Source organism: Ixodes scapularis, unplaced genomic scaffold, assembly GCF_016920785.2.
Source record: "Ixodes scapularis isolate PalLabHiFi unplaced genomic scaffold, ASM1692078v2 PGA_scaffold3__209_contigs__length_174095766, whole genome shotgun sequence".
NCBI classification, from domain to species: domain Eukaryota; kingdom Metazoa; phylum Arthropoda; class Arachnida; order Ixodida; family Ixodidae; genus Ixodes; species Ixodes scapularis.
In genome coordinates, this window is record NW_024609868.1 from 147,145,884 (window position 1) to 147,163,584 (window position 17,701).

General features: G+C 44.9%; 1 protein-coding gene across 1 annotated transcript; it reads left to right on the forward strand.

Moving 5' to 3' along the window:
* Positions 1–3,915: 3,915 nt before the first annotated feature.
* On the forward strand, positions 3,916–17,202 carry LOC8050765 (three-prime repair exonuclease 1). The gene is made up of 2 exons (XM_042292643.1): positions 3,916–4,194; positions 14,565–17,202. The coding sequence occupies exons 1-2, from the start codon at positions 4,047–4,049 to the stop codon at positions 15,257–15,259; spliced, it is 843 nt and encodes a 280-aa protein (XP_042148577.1). The 5' UTR covers positions 3,916–4,046; the 3' UTR covers positions 15,260–17,202.
* The last annotated feature ends 499 nt before the right edge of the window (positions 17,203–17,701 follow it).

The following is a 17,701-nucleotide window of genomic DNA, read 5'->3' on the forward strand; positions in this document are numbered from 1 at the left end:
GCAAAAGTGTAGAAGGTAGGGTCGATGATCGAAGTCGATACTGAAAATCGGAAGCGGGAACAGACCAAGCGTAACAAGTCGGTGATGGACTCTGGTACCTATGATCAGCCATCTTGTATCTACAGTTTACACCGAGCCAATTTAAGTCTTTTGAGGCCTGCAATTACATCTTATTGCAATCACCAGGTCAAAGTTTGGTCTACGGGCCGCTTTTGTTTGAACAAGCAGACGACAAAAGGCAGGCAAGTTCGAAAGAGCAGACGATCAGACGGCCGTGTGAATTTGAAGACGCACTGAACCCGCGGGTGGTCCGGACAACTTGGCGGTTTTGTCTCGTTCATGTTGGAACAAAACAAATACATATGGCGACCACAAAGTGTTGTCCGCACAAGCAATCGTAGTTCAACAGCGTCTGGTTTGCGCTTGTCACGGCTACTATCCACGTTCTCGGACGAACGGAGGGTGCAAAAACACATGAAAACTGATCTTCAAACCTTTCCAGACTCTCTTGGTACAGCCCCCGTCGCAGCATTTCGACAAGAAGGCAGGTTTTTTGTCTGGTTTCTCCGAAAAGAATGCGGGAATGCATGTCTCGCACCGCAACTTCTGCCCACACCCCAGACCGGAAGTGCGACCGACGCGCCACCACCGCGGTGTGACGTAGGAGAGTTGAGTTTGTGTATAGGAAATATTCACTGGCGGCCATAGCTGTGCGCGACTGCTGAGCGCGTGCTGATGGCTAGCTTCCAGGGTTCTTTTGCACCGTGCATTCCACACCGTCAAAATGGCCGGTCTCGTTCTGAGCATGCGCTCTAGTCAGCACCCACAAATATGGCGCCCAGTGAATACTCCTTATTGTAACGCGCTCCGGGCGTCCAAGCAAGCGAAGAAGCGAGAAAAAAAGCAACCGATGAGCGAAAAAAAAAAAAAAAAAGAGAAAAGTAGGGTAACGTGAGGACGACGTCAAATATGTTAATAACCCACTGCGGCCACTAGGATGGGTACAGTTGCTAACATCCGCGTTCCCTCCAGGGTGCTCTTTCTGCGCTCAAGCGTAGGGTTCTTGTTTCCGCCACCCACTGATCTCTATGACTATTGCTGGATCGCGTTTGCCCGCTCCGCAAATACGGCCACTGGCAGCCAGCTTTTTGGTAGAGTTGGCTGGTTGATTTGGTGTTTATGGCGCAAAAGCTACTAAGGCCATAGAGCGCCAAAAAACATTGGTAGAGTTATATTGCCTCTAGCCAGTGTACAGCTGCTGCAGCTACTATCATCCATCCATGGCAGACAGGGTTGTGGCAGTTGTGGTTGCAGGCTGCCATAGAAATAGCGTGGGCGATATTTCGTGCTTGATTGAAATTGTTTGACAAAACATATTTTTGAAACCCGGCGTGAACGGTAGCCCCATCTTTGAGAGCCCGGTGAAAGTTTCACGAAATCGCAGCACCGGGGAAAAGCAGCACAGCACACATCGAAAGTCGCATCGAAAGCAGACGCCGGTGCGGAGTCTGCTTTCGTTCCGAGCTGCGCTGCTTTCCCCCGGTGCTGCGCTTTCGTAAAGCTTTCTCCGGGTCCTCAAAGATGGGGCTACCGTTCACGCCGGGTTTCAAGAATCTGCTACGTCGAACAACTTCAATCGAACTTGAAATATCACCCACGGTACAGTGTACGAGATCTACGGCTATTTTATGGTAGACTGCCGCCATTGCGTTGTCCGCCATATTACTATGATGGCTAGAGATAATATAACTCTACCAAAAAGATGGTTGACTGTGGCCACATTCCCGTCCATAGGCAAAGCTGGCCAAACGCGGTCCTGCAAATAGACATAGAGATCAGTGCCGCCACTTCAAAACATGGCGTTACAATCGTCGCCCCTACTGCTGCCAGGCCGCCCCTATTTGCCCCTGGATGGCGCAAGTCGTACTGTTGTGTCCTAGGCAGTTAGTTCGCCGCTGCTCGCTTGGCCCCCACCTTTCCCCCAGTTAGCTTGCCTGATTATATTTCTCTTCAATTTCCTTCTCGTCTTCTGGGGCTTTTGTTTTAAATCTTTTTTTTATAAATCAATGTCGAGCAACTTCAGAGAAGCTGCTCCTCAAATGGGTAAGAGGCAAGGAGCACAGATTTACTTTTCATACATACTTTATTATTTACACAGATCTCATATATATAATAGAAGATGTATACAGATAATAAAATTTATGGAACAATAGACCAGATGGCACAAAAAACACGTAAGGGCACAATTAAAGAAATATACATTTATAAAAGATATCGCACCACCACAGTTTTGATCAACAGAAACGTGAGCGTTTTCTGCAGAAAAAAAAAAAGATATTTTTTTGTACTCGGCTGATAGATGACTTGCTTCACGGTTTCTGGGCTTTCCTATCAGCTGCAGACCTTTTAAATTAAGGTTTTTGCAGATCTCTTCTTTTTAAAGACGTAAATGCCCCAAGGTTCATAGCAGAACACATGTGGAAAGACTTCTAGCAGATTGCTCGACAGAGGTCCTTCGACTGTTCTGCCACGAAAGCACAAAGATTCTTCATCACATCATCCTTGAATACCAGATTGAGAATGCATGCCAGAAAGCACTCTTTAAGCTTGCCCACAAGAGTAAGGCAAGAGTAAGTGGGCACAAAGCGAGCACCAAAAATGCCTGTGTTGTCCTGTGCGCTTAGCACGTGGTATGGGTCGATCTGCTTGTGAATTTCAGATGCAACGTCGCTCCTATGTAAGAAAAAAAACAAAAAAACGCGAAAATATGATCATAGCACACTGGCCATCTGTCAAAAAGGTCGCTGTGCAACATCAAGTTTATCGCTTCCTTTAATGTATCCTGGCGGATTCAGCGGAGTCAATCTGACGACTCTGGCGAACCTGCCAAGCCACTGGCTTCGACAAACACTATTTTGCGATTTTTTGTTTTTTCGTCAACATTTGTGCGACATTTCGGAGAAAATGAATGCTGCTGTGCACTCGTAGTCCCCATCATTTTCTTGTTTTCGAACAGCTAACCACTGCCCCAAATCGCTGCTTCGAAGCGTGACCACAAGGCACGGACGAATTACATACACCGATCGCACGATTTGTACCAACAAAGAAATGAAAATATGCTGCGCCAGAACACATTGTTGCCACGTCGTTTTGCGCTGGCTCGCGTTGCGCTCATCGACGTTAAAGTGTAGACGGCTCTGTCCGTCGAAGGATTTATAATTCTGACGGCATCAGATTGTGCACGCGCAAACGGCTGCTATAACAGTTTGTCCAAGGCAGGGGTAGTTTGGGACGATTTGGGATCCTGATCCGTCCGCGCACTCGCATCTCTGTCGACCGCTTCACTCAGGTAATTTGCCCTGAGGAAAAGGCGTGTCTGCGACCTTTGAGCATTTCTTTAACAGGGAAATAGGCCACGCACAACTGTAATTTTTAGATTTTTGGGATGCTTTCTGCGCATAGATCGCGTTACCACCATAAAACGGCGATCTCAGAAACCACTTCAGTGCACCTATAGTATGTCCCTAATTTTCGTAAATTTTGCAAAAAAAAAAAGCAATTTATAAACGGTCGCACAAAAATTTTGGGCTTGACACTTTGAAAACTGCACCCCGATCACAAACCTTACATACTGAGTAAACAATCCCTGCAACTGTCGAATCATAGAACCATAGCGAAGCAAATCGGAAAAAGGAATACCCGGACGCGATGTCACGATTGAGCAATCGCAGTGCTCCAGTCGGTCGCGCTGCGAGCAAATTTAATGGTGCTTTTATTTCTCATTCTCAATTGCTTGTCAAACCATATAAATTGTACAAAGAACGCCCACACGGTTGTGTCACTGTCAGTTATCGCCAGTTATTAACGAGTTTGATGTTGCAGTGTTGAAAGTGGAGGCTCACTGTTATCACATGGTGCCGGTACAAACATGACCAGCCAGACGCACCTGGGGATATAGCCACTGCATCTGTGCTTTTGTTGCAGGCCAGCGGAAGGTGCAGACATTGGTGTTTATTGACCTGGAGTCCACGGGGCTGCCTTCTTTTATGCCCAAGTACAAGGTGAACATCACAGAGATTGCCCTGGTGGCTGTTGAGAGAACCAACTTCAGGGAGGGCCTGCGCTACATCCACAAGCTGACTTTCTGCGTCAGGCCTCGGCACGCCATCATGGAGGATGCCTCCAGGATCACAGGTGAGAAGCGCTTGATGTTCTTTCAATTCAATTCATTTCGTTCCATTTATTTAGTCCCCGTGACACTCAGTGTGGTGTCGCCAAGCATCCTTTAAACGTCCAGGTGACATCCCTGAAACGTTGAGACATTCCGAAAATGCCTGCCGAACTTTGTGCGCTACCAGGCAGATCTTCCTTATCGGTGCCATCTAAGAAATGCCACAGCCACGCGTCAACTGTCAAGCTTTGCGGAGCAATTTAGCGCCGACTGTCGTGCTGCCCATTTCCTGATATCTCGGTGGACACGATAGGACCTCAGTCAACTCACTCGAGCTTGTGACTACCACTTTACAGAGGGCCCCAAAAAGACATAGCATTTTTGTATGTTTGAACTTAGCGAACGGCACGGGTGGACGCAGCAGCGAGGGAATTTAAGGTGAAACTCCACCTATCGTGCCATTTTGCTTCTTTTTGATGGTTTATAACTTCCTTTTTAGGTTTTTTAGAGTCGTAAAGTTGATGTCAAATTAAAGATCCGCTATTTAGCTATACTTTAATATCACAATATTACGTTTATCCTTAGTTGTTAATTTGTTATTTAACTTCTAACCCCTTCCCTAGTAATAACCAACGTCACTCGTTCCACCCTTTACGGACCATAAAGCCCGACCAAGAGTGTGACTCGTGTTTCGGCTTCGGTGCTTGTTTAGCGCACACTCCGGCAGATAGCAGCACCACCCCATTTCTCTAGATACCTAGGGTTGTTTGCTCGTTTGTGTTACTCTTTTACAGAAAAAAAGCGCTCTATAATGAGCACAAAAAAAAAAAATGTGCACGCTACGTAAGCAGTTGCACGAAATCAACGTGGCTTCAGTGCGAAGGTCCGCTTCAGCTGCCAAAGACATCTTCTTGAAAGTGATGAATGCTCAGGCATATCTGACGACAAATCTTGTAGCCTTTCCGATTACTCGGAGTCAGGTAATGGTTCGATGGACAGTGATATGGGAGTGATGAAAACAATGCAAATCGTTTTCATCACCCCCATCAAGGTGGCTCTCCACCTTCCTCAATGTTTTCAGCGCTATCCCACTGGGAAGAACTACTGAAGAGTAGCAAATCAGAAGTCCTGATTTAGAGCAAGATACCACACCTGGAAATCAAGGAAGTGCTTTTGTCTTAGTTTGAGGCGAATTTCCTGTTTAAAATAAAGTTTTGCGGTACGTTTCTGGAAGAAAAAAATTAGTAGGCAAGGGGTTCATCAACATATCAGATATTGAACTTTTTTTTATCATGTTAAAACGTTCCAACATACACAATAATCTATGTGAACGTTCTGTGGCATATGTTAGAATAAAAAGTTAGCAATGAAAGGTAAGAGTGTGTATATTAAAATAAAAAATAAAGTTTAAAATGGTGTAATTTTATTGTGCCATAAAAACTGAATCACGTCAACTAATGAAAGTTACGCGTCATTAAGTTACAAAGCATCTGTCGACATTCAATCTTTCAGAACTTGCATATCGATAGATTACAAATGGAGTTTAGTATTCAGCCTCAAGGAAGATCGGTGATTGAGTGGTTTAGCGCACACCAGCTCGGAGCACGTAAAGCGAAAGCTCGAGTTGCAGAACCCAGAGATCCTGAATTCAATTCCCACCCCTGCCAGTTTCGATCTGGATAAGCATTGTACTGGTGTGCAGTTGTTTATCACTGCTGTGTGATGCACGTTAAAACCCCCTGGCAGTGGTACTGCACTGGCTGAATTTCTCGCCTACAGCGTAAGCTGCTGTCGCTGCATCTCTGTATAAACACAAACATTAAATTTGTTTTTTGGTTTGGTTTTATTCAACCTCAAACTTTTCCCATTCACTTATGGCAAGTTGCAGTTTCTTAATATCAAATACAGATGGTGACATGTGTTTAAGAATAGCCTGATGCGCATTTGCTATCGCGTGCCACTTGGAACACCACGTGAGAGACAAACGGTGCCAGATGTTTGGGTGTCAGATGCCTGGATAATTGCAGTGAGCGAGCGAAGATGCCAGAACAAGCGCGAGGCTGTAGGTGCACCACCGCTGCTTTTGCGTGCGTTCCACTGTACATCAATATGCATGCCTGGCACAATTCAAATAAAATGGCCACCATGAAAGGGATTCCACCAGTTGCAATTCCACCACATATGCCGAAACCAGAGTGTCGAACCGGAACCGAATCGAACCGAAAACCAAAACAGAACCGTTATTTTTAGCCGAACCGGAACTGAACCGAACCGATATCTTCGCCGCCATCTTGGAACTGAATTGGAACTGAAACGGAAAAAATATAACGGTAACCGGTTCAAAGTGCTTCACGGTAATTTTTTTTTTTATTACAAAGTGAGTGTTTGAGAAGTAAAAATTGGCAACTGGCATTTCTACGTAGTGATCAAATTGTCATATACCGAATTGCAATGTATAAGAAATTGTGGGTTTTCGTGGCGCTTTTGTATTGGCACTACGGTTAGTCGTATGCCACGTGGTCACGTGACGTCATGGTTTCAAGACATGCTGTCAAATAATGTCACACCACGTGGTCCCGTCGCGTGGTCGCATGACTCACCGCGTCAAGTCGACTTAAATCAAGAACGTCAATTTCCCCCTCTCTTCTCCAAAGTTTCGTGTGCTTTTTCCTCCCCGGCAATCTTTTCCCTCGCCACCTTCTTGAGTTGCAAAGAAATCTAGATGTATTAGCGTTGTTGACACCGTGACGTCACATGCCATCATGACTTCTCACTACGAGTAATGCGACACTGTGAAGTACTCGGTTGTCATGAGCCCGAGCCGAGTGCTCGGGTTTTTGACAATCAGCATCGCCAAACATTCGTGTTGACTCGTGTTCAATCAAAGATGAGAATAGCCGGACTCTAATATTGAATAAAGCTCAACCCATGCTTTATTCTTTGCCAATCCCAGCGCATGACTATGATGAACACTGGCGGTATACAATTAGCTTCAGATCACATCGCCGCTTGTTCCAACTGAGAGTTGAGAAAGGGAAAGCTGTTCTTTCCTTTATTTTTTCTGCGCCTGCCATTGAGCAGAGAAGGAAACTAATGGGTGTTTCTGCAAGCTATCAACGTCGGAGATAACCTCATAGCGGCATTTACTGAAAGTGCAAAAATTGTTTCATGAATCATTTTACATGTACACGTCATTGAGGCACTCAGACATGTTTTCGTTGTGGGTGAACAGTCTCAGAAAGTTGTCTTGAGAATAAAAGGAGTGAAAGGACTAAATATGACTTATTAATCTGACCATAAATAGAACTACAAGTGCGTACGGCAAGGATACCTGAAAAAAAAAAGTAAAAAAAGATTCTAGTGGTGTTTGAAGGACAGCCGAACGTCGGCAGTCGCTCAAAATCTCTTAATTTTGTTTAAAGTTCACAGTTTTTGGGTGCGAAATAAAAGAAATGGAGAATTACTGAAAACAAATGACAGAAATATAATTGTCGAATTGGCAGCCCCAAACAAAGGAGGGAATCTTTTAAAACTAAACAGTATTCTGTAGAGGAGCACCGCCAAATGAAAAAAAAAAAAAGGGGGGGGGGTTAAAAACCTAATGTGTTGTGAAGGTTCCTCTCCGCATCTTCGGCGCAGAGCAGACCGCGTGATCCTGGAAAACTATTTCGTTTGCGAAATCAATCCTGCCAGAAAGCGCGTTTTCGGGGTGCCAGACGCTCGCGCCGTCCCTCACTATACGCTGCGCCATGCAAAAAAAATTTCTGGATGCATGGGTTGCGCTGAGTGCAAACCTTTTGCAGCGTGCATTTTGTGTAGTATCGCGGGTATTACCGCGTGAGCAGCCAGGACGACGATACGCAAGCCTGCCACGCGGACCAGAGAGCAGCACGAGTGGGGACTCTGGAGCATGCTGCACTTCGAGCATATTCTATCTTTTCTGCCTTATTAAATGACGAGTTTGCTGTGATGTAGCGTTGGCCTCCATACATAACGTTTTGCACCTTGGAATTTGATTTTCTCAGCAAAATGCGAACCACGTTAAACAGTCCGGTTTTCTGTTGAAATCTGATGTTCTCAACACAATACTCCGTTCCACTTTAAGTGTAAGTATTCCAGAAGCTAAAAAAGCGAACTCTGGGCTTCAAGTGTCCGAGCACGCGCGTTCCTGCAGTGCGAGTGCTCGGGACCAAAGGCTCGCGCTTGTAGCATAGGCTGCATGTGTACTTGAAGAGGCCATGCAAAGCATTTCTGGCCATTTTTTTTTAATTTGCATTGCTTTTGCTCGAATTAGTGACTGGGACCCTAGCAACAGATTAAACATAAAATAAGTAAATCTAGCGTATTTTGAACATAATAGGTTAAAGGATTCAGAATTTTGAGCAAATTTTCTTTTGTTGATGACGTTCTTGGTCTGAACCAGTAGAGAACCGACACGACAAGAGCGTGCAACAACCATACGCAATCTTCCTAGGTGTTGGAAATTAACATCCAGTTATGAGGATGTAAGCGCCCCACCAATTTACGGGTGTTACAAGCAAATATTTGAGTGAGAGTCACGTGCTTGAAAGGATCAGAAGGGGTCCTTGCGCCTATTCAGCCAGTCCTACCTATAGAACTCTATGTCATCATTATCCGACGTTCTAGACCAATGTCGGCACTGAACGTTTGTGTTTGACACTGATAGGCACGCCATTCCAAGCAGCATTTGGTTTTCCTCGTTCCTTTGGAGTGCCCCTTTAAGCTGAAACAAAATATAGCTAAAGGGGATGTCTAAATTGTAAAGTTGTGCAGTATATATAGCAGTCTTGTGATGATGTTCTGCAGCCTAATAAAATGTTAGAGCGTGCATGACTGATAAAGCACGGAGTTGTAAAATTAGGCCCCAAAACAAGTGCACGACTATTTGCACGTGGAGAGCAGCAGCTCCTTTTCTATCTGCGGTGTGTCGTTTGATTCACCCACTTCTTCTTCAAGTGCCCTAGTCCGTTGACACACGCCGAGGGTTAAGCGGCTTTCGACCTATTGAGCTCGACTAATTGAAACGTCGTCCCGCTAAATGTTTAGGACTTGGTTTGTGAAAGTATGTATTTCTCAACTTTTTGACCCTACCAGACGAAGTTCCGTCAAACGTGTTTATGTTTAAAACATGCATTCCTATATATTTCTTTTTGCAGTAATTGGCGTCTTGAATGGCATTATTTAGAAAAATATCATTTATTATCTCTATTTCTGCCCATTTTGTATATTTGCCTTCAAATCTATAACGTAAGCACACAGTTCTTTTTGGCATACCCCGCGACCCGGTGTTTCACACTGCCAAAGAGCGAACAAATAAGCGCGTTCCGCAGACTCAATGGATGGCTATTTTCGAGTATCGTCATCCCGTGTCGGTCTCAAGCGGTTATGTGAACTTCATACGGTCAAATTGATTGATGACAATAACAAATATTTATTTACTACCTGAAGACTTGACAATATAGATAAAGGGAGAGAGAGAGAGAGAGGTGGCGTGAGAAAAGCAGGGGAGGTTGTTCTAGCGGGAATGCTGAACTGGTTCCCCATGAAAAGAAGTAGAGAGAAAGGAAAGAAAGGGGGATAAAGAAAGGGGAAGGAAAATAGAGAAAAATAAAATAAAGACGTGAACGCGCTAAGAGTTAATGTCGAGTTATTTCACAGGCGGTTTGCGACACCAGATTCGTCGAGGAAGTTCAGTAGCAGGTGTTGTATGATTTGGCGGCGACGGGCTGAACCACTTGGATAGATGATGTCCTCGTCGTCTGGATCACGAAGTCCAATTCTGGCGAGCTTGGTGACGAACCGGTGACGTGGATTGCTATATTCTTCGCAGTTGAAGAGGATGTGGCAAATGTTTTATTCATCGTTGCAGTTCGGACACCTGGAGCTCTTTATTCCAGATATTTTAAAAAGAAACGCATTTGTAAATGCACTTCTGCTGCATATTCTTATGAGGAGAGTGCACTTCTTTCTTTTAAGACCCTTTGTGACGCATGGCTGATGTTTGGAGTCTGTGGTCGGAGAAAGTTCAGTTATGTAACTTTTGATGGACTTTGGCGTCGCATTGAAATCTGTTGGACTGGGAATAGTGCGCAGCAGTCCATGTGCCGCTCCTGCGAGTTTATCGGCTTCGGAATTACCAAACAGTCCCACATGTGAAGGTACCCATTGAAATGCAATGTTGAATCCAGAATTGTGTAAGTGCTTTAACGTAAGTTGAATGGTGGCCGTCGTTTCGTCCATGGAGTCAGGGTTACCTAGGCGTTGAAGGCCCGATCTTGAATCGGTGACTAGCACTACAGCTTGTGGGGTATGTGAGGTGATGTAGTTAAGTGCCTTCTCAATGGCCTTAAGCTCTGCCGTGTTGGAGCTGACCACCGCTTGAAAGCGGCCACTCCATGTCGTGTTCTCCTTTGGTATAACAAAGGCCGTGGTAGCGCTGCACGTTCCAAAGTGAACGGAGCCATCGGTATATACCTGTAGAGCTCCTGGGTATTTTGAGGAAAGGACCTTCTCAGCAATTTGCCGCAGTACAATTCCTGGTAGATTTCCCTTCCTATACACTCCCGGGAGATGTAGATCGCACATTACTGGTGGTTCGCACCATGGCGGTTCTTCAGCGCAAGTTAGGGGACGAGATTTCTGGAGTGATGGTTCAACGTTGCATAGCTCTTGTAAATGTAGGGTTAAATTGGAACGTCTTGCTTCTAGTTTCTTGAGCAACGGCACTCCACTTCTGGTTTGATGAAGACGTACAAGTTGATTAAGTGCCAATTGTGTCATTCTCAGGTAAACGCACTCATTAGGTGCTGCTCTCGGAACGCCTAAGGCGGTTCGTAGTCCTCGGCGGTGGATGCGTTCTAAGCGAGTTTTTTGTGTGTCAGAGATGCGTGAAAGGTAGGGCATATATCATGCAGCTCACAACCAGTGAAGTGTGTAGCCCAAGCATGGATCTTGGAGCATTTCTCCATCTTAGTCCGCCAATGCGCCGAATGGCATTTACGAATTTAGTTGATGCTTCGGCTATCCTCCCAGCTTGCTTTTTTCCTTTTAATCTTGGGTCTAAGGTAACGCCGAGGAACTTGTGCAGTTTGACGCATTGAATTTCGCTTTTGCTAATATTTAGTTTAATATTAGGGCATGAGCGTCTCTGGAAATCTTTTCCGGCATTTTTATCCTGGAGAGGCACTTGCATAAGTTATTTGAAAGAAACTTAGCAATTCTTTTTTTTTTTTTCAGTTTGAAGCTGATTTAAATAACATGTGTTCCTGACAAGTATTCAACTTCTCAAACATATAGAAGTCTGTTGCTTCTTTTATTTGATGAACAACGATTTTATGTGTCTGTGGGCTGGATGAAAACAAAGCACACAGTGGCGCGTGGCGGAACTATGACGATTGCGCACGCAGACCGTCAGAAAGTGACCAATTAAGCAGCTTTAATGTCGAGTAGACTATGAAATACTACTTTGTTCTATTTAACAACAAATCACCAATTAGCAAGGGTGATGCTTATTTACAAAGTGAATTGACCGGCATCTTGTCAAGAAAAACATCAAACGCCAAGCTATGTCGAAAATGTGCACTTCAATGCGCTCTATTTTAGGCCAGATCTGTACTGAATATGAAGGTCACTCTTTTCTGCATAATTATTCACCTGCGTCATGGTGCTGAATGAAAACAATATTAGTCAGGAAAGCAAGCGTTGTGCTTGCCGCTCAGTGTTCTATAAAAGGTAGACTGAAAGGTTTTATCCTAAAACTTTCCTGACATTTTGAAAATATTATTGCTTTTAGCTTAGTTGTATCGTCATCATATATATTGTGAAACATATTTTATAATCTAGACTTCAGGATAGATATGGCGAGAATGTGCCCATTTTATGATTGTATGCACTGTAATTAATTTTTTTAAGTACAAGAGCACAGTAGGACTCGACTTTAATATTGCGACGCAATGGTCTACTAATCACGTTCATTTTAGGCGACACACCAGACTGATAACCTTTAGATTCAGGTGAAAAATATGCGACTGAGGTAAAAAGAAATAGATGTGCAGTCATATATGTTAATCTAGCGTTTCATTTAGTGCTTCATCCAAATGAAACAACACAATTTATTTTTGGTACCTGGAAATAAATGTGGATTCAACAAATGAAAAAAAAGAAGGTATATAGTTACTTGTTTCACTCCTGAAAAGTGCCTATAGCCAAAGGAACGCGGAAAATATATTCTCAGTTTAGCGGTTCGAATCGTTATTTTTCGGTCCCCGGAACTGAACCGGAGCTGAACCGAAATTCGTGAACCCGAACCGGAACTGAACCGATAAAAATTTCGGTTCGACACTCTGGCCGAGACAATTTAATTTTTTATCAAGTTCAGGAGTCATTTTCACTATCACACTTGTCGGAGTAGTGCGACTATATTTTGTGGGTATATTTTGTTTCACAGCCAATGCGGCCGCTCTTAACTTTCAGTAATATTAAAACACAAACAACAAAAACATCTTGGTGGCCTCGAAGACTCGCTCTGAGCCAAAGCGCTGTCCTACGGATCCTCATTTGGCGGGTCCGAGTAATGGCCGAGGTGCCCGCAGTTTAGCGGAGGCCGCTGCTTACTGGGATGGCGCCGTGTAACCGAGATTTCGTTGCACGTCATAAGATCTCCGGTCGGTCAAAATGAACCCGCGGTTTTTTCGTTGGGGCGTGCCTTATGACCTTCGTTGGTTTGGCTCCTAAGACCTTAAGATCTGAATATTTACTTCCAGTTCAGAGTACAGCCAACGCTATGGGCTGATGAAGCGAATGCAGCGGTGGCAAGAGCACGAGGTCATGCAGTTCATTCTCTTTCTGTGCTCATCCAAGATAGACCAAGTGCAGTGGATGCATTGTGACATTGCGGTTTAAGTCTGTGTGTGTCTGTGTGTTCATGGTTTTTTCTTTTCACACCTTTTATTGCGCTCTTACTTACGATGAAACAGAGTATGGTCGTCAGACTCCTGGTAAAATATGATTTAACTAAGAAAGTAGCAAGTTCACACGAAAGAAAAAACAACTTAGATGCACCTAATTTAAGAGAATGGGAATTGGAGCAGTCATAACAATTGTCTTTTAATGCGATAGCATTTTCGTGTCTAGATCCCTTTAGGCTTGAGCGTACAAAAAGCTATAAAAGTGAGTGCGTGCTTTGAATAGTTCTACCGATCATTTGTGCTTGTTCGCTGAAAGAGTAGTTTAGGGCAGCATGCTCACACTTATAAGATCTGCTTCACTCATACTTTTGGTGAAACAAAGCCTGTGTTCTGTATATCTGCAGTGCCTTCACTTTTCACGTGACTACATGTTTATTGTTATTGATTTGGTTTATAGTCATGCCGCAGTTCAGCTCGTTCTCTTTTGTGTGTGACAAGCATTAGAGACCTAGATAACTCTGGAGAGCAAGCTATTTCGCATATTGCAAAAGACATATGCTACTGGCCGCGTGTGCCTGCAAACACAGCTGAGGTTTATTTCACGAAACACAACTTTAAATAGGCAACCAAGACAGAACCTGACAAGATCAAAAGAAGACGCAGATGACGACGTTGATGTCATGGAAACCTAACCAGGATAGAGGCGTCCAATGAGGGTACACATAAATCCCTAAACCAAGACTTGGAAACAAGGAGATGGTGGAATGCACCTTGCTACAGACAAGAACAACTCAGAACAGAGTCAAGGTGAACAACTGAACTATCACTAAAGCAACAAAAGGAAAGAGGTCCTCCAACTAGTAGTAGGAGCACCTCAAATAGACAACCACGACAATGAACCCGAACAGATCAAAAGAAGACACATCGGACGATGTTGACGTCACGCGTATCCAACCAGGATATACATATCCAATGAGGGTGCACAATAACCCCCAAAACAAGATGTCCACACTGGTTAAATTCAGTTAACGTCAATGTTGTCATCCGTGTCTTCTTTTGGTCTGTTTGCATTCTTTGTCTTGGTTGCCTGTTTAAGGATGTGTTTCGTGAAATGAACCTCAGCTGTGTTTGGAGATTTGTGTTGTCCTGTCCTGTTCCCCATTCTTCAGGGTTAAAAATGTCAGCTCCTAAGCAGCTTGCCTGCACCCTTGCATTAACTTCATTAATCTGCTACATCTTGCACAAAAATGTCATTTATGGCGAAGAATTCCGCCACACCTGTGCCGAGATGCGAGATCAGAGAGAAACAGCTTCGTAGATCACAAAATAAAGTCAAAGAAGTGCATCCACACGCACATTATGCGCATATTGTCACCTATGTTGCACTTCATAAAGAATAATACGAAGAAAGAATGTAGTTCGATTTGCACTCGATCTACACTTTTTTTAATTTCGGTCCGTTTCAGGTCTGGACAACGAGCAGCTGGAGGGGTGCCCAACATTCGAAATGGTGGCGCCGCTGGTGGAGCGCTTCCTGCAGGTCCTGCCGCAGCCGGTCTGCCTGCTCGCCTACAACGGGAACGGCTTTGACTTTCCGCTGCTGCACGCCGAGCTCCAGCGGTGCGGCGTCAACTTCGGCCCGTTCCTCTGCTGCGACGCGATGCCCGTTATCAAGGAGCTCCTCCGCGACCCGGACCTCCCGGAGCAGCTGGAACTGGCCGCGCTCCAGGAGCTCACGCCCGACTTCTGGAAGGACTTCGACGAGTGCGACATGCTGGACGACGACGCGCTCCGCCTGTCCCCGACCGAGGTCACCCCGACCAAGTCGCGGACCGTTCCGACTAACGCGGCTCCGCAGAAGAGGCACGCTCCGGTCCGTGATTCGCCGCCCGACAAGTCGGCGCGGAAGTCGCTCTTCTCGGCCAAGAAGTCTGTTGCCGGGCAGGCGCCGGCCCAGAACGGGGCTCGGAACGGGGCCAAGCAAAGCTTCACTCTGGGAAGCGTTTATAAGCGCCTGTTTGGGCGTCCGGTGCGGTCGGCGCACAATGCAGAGGCGGACTGCGTGGCCCTCGCCGAGATCTGCTGCCGGCTGAGGGAGCCCGTACTGGAGTACATGGACGCATACTGCCGGTCCGTGGTGCAAGTCCCGCCCATGTGGTGACACTCCGTGCCTGCTGTCAACGTGATGGATTGCGTCGCCGCACTTCTGAAGGAAGTGCTCCGTGCCATCGCCGTTTTGGCCCCCGCAATGTATTTTTTCGCTGCGATTCATTTTGCTTGCTGGAGAGGTCGAGTGGAGTGCTGGCCGTCGAAGTGATGCATGGGATTTGTGGGATTCCCTCTTTCCTAGAATTTTTACTCGATTCCAATTTTAGATTTACATCATACCTGGCAACTCTCCTAGTCCAACTTATATTTTAAGATGGTTCCTCTGCATGGGGCCGTTGACTGCCTCCTCGATTATTTTTATGCTTCAAGCTCTTGTTTTGTTCCTGTGTCGCCGGTTTGTCATCTATACAACATATATTTTTTACATGTTTTACTTCTTTTATTAGCCTCGACACTCTCGCTACTTTTACACATTTTATTCTGCGTTTTACAACTTTTGACTGGACGTTGTGCTGGCATATGGCATGCCGCTGAGATTGTCACGGAATCACTTCTCGGGTGTGAAAGCGGATGCTGTGTATAGACTGTGGTTTGCTGAGCGGACGCGGATGAATTTGTGCACCTTGCACCTCGATTGATTCTACACAGCAGCAAATTGAAACATTTTATGTGGGATGGCCCGCGAATCATGTAGCATCCTGCAGAAACTACTGAAAAGATTGATTTATGTATATCATTATACAAAGAAAAAATTTTTACAGTGAGGTGCAATTATTTCTGAAAATCGTACAAATGATTGTGTGTATACACATCCCTGGAACTGTTTGTGCCACGAAAACATGCCTATACGAGTTGTGGGCATGCAACGCATCCTATCGGTGTATTTTGTTATTCAGTCGATGGATGTGTCCTATCTTCAAAGCTCTGGTTTCAAGAATCGCAACTTTGCTTGGGGGGGTGATTCTTATTGGGCATTCCAACATTTTTGGTTGCAGTTATAGGTTTTCTACTTCACCCGTAATGTAATAAATGTGCTCGTATTGCTTTTTTCTAAAGGGTGCATATCGTGTGCCAAAAAGAAATGTTCAAATTTTTAGGAAGTAATTTTTGTGCACAATAAAGTCTGGTTTAGACATCTGCATTGGCTCTGCCGTGTTACGTTACACTCTGACACATGGTCTGCAGCCCTCATTTGCCATCATAATGTGTAGTGGCGTTTTGTCGTAATGCAGTATGCAAAATTCGGATATCTAAACCAGCCTTAAAGGTAACCTGCAGTTTTGCTTTGTCTAAACCATCTCTCCTGAGCTTGTGTTACAGCTTGGGAAAATTCCTTGTAAGCAAATTGTTACGGCGTGGCGACTGTCCTTGTATGTCTGGTCTGGAAACTATTTCGTCATGCTATGGGAGGGCTTTCCCTCGGGGAATCTTTCCTTAGGGTCCACAGCGGGTCCCGTCGAATCTGGCAAGGAACCTACTGGCCCTTGGAGAGCTTGTCCAATGTTAGAGAAGCAATGCAAGGATGCTGGATTGGCTTTTATTTTGCCTGAGCTTACTGACACTAGACCCAAATATTTTTTGCAGCAGTTCCAGTGCTAGAGTAGCTTCCTTGTTGTGGCGTAATTTCTAGGGTAAACGCCCATTACTTTTTTCTGCTTTTCCTTCACAAACCTTGATGACACAGTCACAGGGATTGCAGCATCGATGTGATCGTGGACGTTACCTTTTGGGGATGTGGTCAAATGCGGCCCATAGATTGGACAAAAGTGCCGCTTCAGCACTTCACTTGGGCTCGACACCTGCCTGAAAGTTTGGATGGTGACTCTTTCCCAAATGTTGCGGTGATGGCAATAGCTGAGCCCTGAAAATGTTGCGGCACCTTCCCTGTGCTTTGCCATCGCCGGCACGTGTCTATGATGAACCTGGGCGGCGTATATAATGAGCAACAGACCACATGTCCACTTGTTTTGGCTGCAAATTAAAAAGTAAACGCTGCTTTTTTTGTCTTTTTGTAGCCGGTATTGTGTGGGCAGATAAACTCAAAATGTGTGTTGTATAGTTAAAAGGTTAAAACAGCGCAAAAAACGACGGACAGGGTAAAAAAGGACACGGACAGAGCGCTGCCCCTTTAAGAAACTATTGACAGCTGGTTCCCAGGACAGGGACACGTGCGAGGAACATGGGACGCATTCTGCAGCACGAAAGTGTCACTTCACGATCCTGGAAAGCAGCTTTAGATATTTTCATCATTGAAATAGTTCATATGCATGGTGTCCAAAATAACTTGCACCAAACTTTACAAAAGAATGGAGCGTTTTGCGAGAGTGACACCAGCTGTATGTTTTTAGACAGTGTTGTGGTAAAGTGTAAAATTTTTTTGAGTTCATCTAGTTATTTAGTTTATTAGCACTAATTAGTTATTTTTTCATTATTTACTTAAAAGCCGAGATGTGAAGTGGGAAGTTGTAGAGCGCACTGAGAAACGGCCAATTAA